Source organism: Momordica charantia, assembly GCF_013281855.1.
Source record: "Momordica charantia cultivar OHB3-1 chromosome 11 unlocalized genomic scaffold, Mcharantia_2.0 BLBB01000011.1, whole genome shotgun sequence".
Taxonomy (NCBI): Eukaryota; Viridiplantae; Streptophyta; class Magnoliopsida; order Cucurbitales; family Cucurbitaceae; genus Momordica; species Momordica charantia.
The window spans coordinates 16,176,919-16,178,634 of record NW_028275159.1 but is presented as its reverse complement, the minus strand read 5'-3'; the positions used below and the strand labels follow the sequence as shown (position 1 = coordinate 16,178,634).

At 37.6% G+C, this 1,716-nt stretch overlaps 1 protein-coding gene across 1 annotated transcript; it reads left to right on the top strand.

The window, feature by feature from the left end:
• The first annotated feature begins 1,027 nt into the window (after nt 1–1,027).
• On the top strand, nt 1,028–1,467 carry LOC148208206 (uncharacterized). The gene has a single exon (XM_088119970.1). It carries the CDS (start codon nt 1,087–1,089, stop codon nt 1,348–1,350), a length of 264 nt encoding a protein of 87 aa, XP_087976096.1. The 5' UTR covers nt 1,028–1,086; the 3' UTR covers nt 1,351–1,467.
• The last annotated feature ends 249 nt before the right edge of the window (nt 1,468–1,716 follow it).

Sequence of the window (1,716 nt, the reverse complement as noted above, 5' to 3'; positions counted from 1 at the left end):
CCACATGGAGAACACAAAATAGATAATAACACAATGACTTGAGATCGTCGAATTTGAAGAGCAAGCAACTGATTGACATGTCGGTCCAAGATACTCATTCCACCAAAGGAACGACCAACTACATTTACCCAAATATTTGGTGTAGAGATATAAACTCGGCACGAGCATCTCCGACGGGAATAACATAAATCCGACATGTTCAACTACTGGTCGGACGCATTGTTGGACACTCAAACCTATAAATAGGGGACCCCACTCCGCACTCAGGTAACTCATTCTACCTTGATCTTAATATCAAGGTCGACCTCCTTACCAACTTGAACGTCGGAGTGTTTGCTCTCTTGTACAGGTCTCTCCTCGATAAGACATCTCCCAGGTCGCTCTGGTTCGGTGAAGTTTTCTGGAGTGGTAAATCTCGACCTGATCGGATGAGACTATTTACTTTGTTGCAAAAACAGAAACGTTACCAAATAAGTTCGAATTTTGATATTAATTTTTTGTTGGGAGTGAGTGAATGTCATAGAAATTCAATGGAATGGCTACACTTATCCCAATCTAAAATTCAATGGGACGAAATTTTTTAAAAAAATTAAAAGTTTTCCTTCTAAAAATTATCGAACAACCCAATCTACCAAACTAACCCCACAACTATTTACAAAAATTGCACACACACATATATTTTTTTTATGCTTAATTTTTTTAATGATGCTAGAAACCCAAATCACCAATGTGGGTCCCACATCTTTAATTTGAAATCCACCATGGTCCTCATTGATGTGATGACATATCCTAAGCCATGGTCCACCATCATCATCTCCCAACTGGTCTTCATCATTCCCTTAAACAAAATTAAAGAAAAAAAACAAAAATTCAAATACAAATATAAATAAAAATACAATAAAAAAACCTTCAACACCACACATGGGTTGCCACCACATCAGATCATGCTGATCGACCATCATCACCATTTCCCTTCAATCTTCACCGTCCATTATTTCCATCAAGTCTGTATATAAACCATCTAATCAGAACCAACTCCTTTGGTAGTGAGAATAAGCTGCAGAAAAAAGGCCAAGTTCCTGGCAAATGGAGAAGAGCAAGTCATTCCCCAAGTACTCGTCCTCAAACTCCGGCGAGTTCGGGTTCCAAACCCGATCCAACTCTTACAATTTCAATGGGCCGACTGAGAAAGGGAGCGGGTTCTCGACGTCGGCCGATCCCGAGCTCCAGAGGAAGAGAAGAATTGCCTCCTATAATGTTTTCAACATGGAAAACAAGGTCAAGTCCAGTGTAAAGAACAGCTTCAAGTGGATCAAAACCAAGTTCAGTGACATTCGCTATGGTTTGTGATTTAATTGAGGCCTTTTTTTTTCTCCTCTTTCTTTCTGTAAACAGTTTGCAATTTGTCTGTCTTTAAAGACTTTGAAATTAAATATATATATATATAATTAAAGTGGTTGGAACGTGTCTTTGGCTGTGGCTTTGGTTCACCGTGCAAATATCCAAGCCTGTGTTTCAACACATCCAAAAGAAATTACCTCTAGATTTAGTCCTATTTTTGGCACTTTTAATTATTTTTTTGTTTCCTTGCTTATTTTCAATTTATATGTTTTTTGGTACATCATTAAAAAAAAAAAAAAAATCCTAGGTTGGGATAAACAATAAATTGTAGCGAAGTTGACGTGCATCTTTTATTTTCTATTCGACGATTTTTGT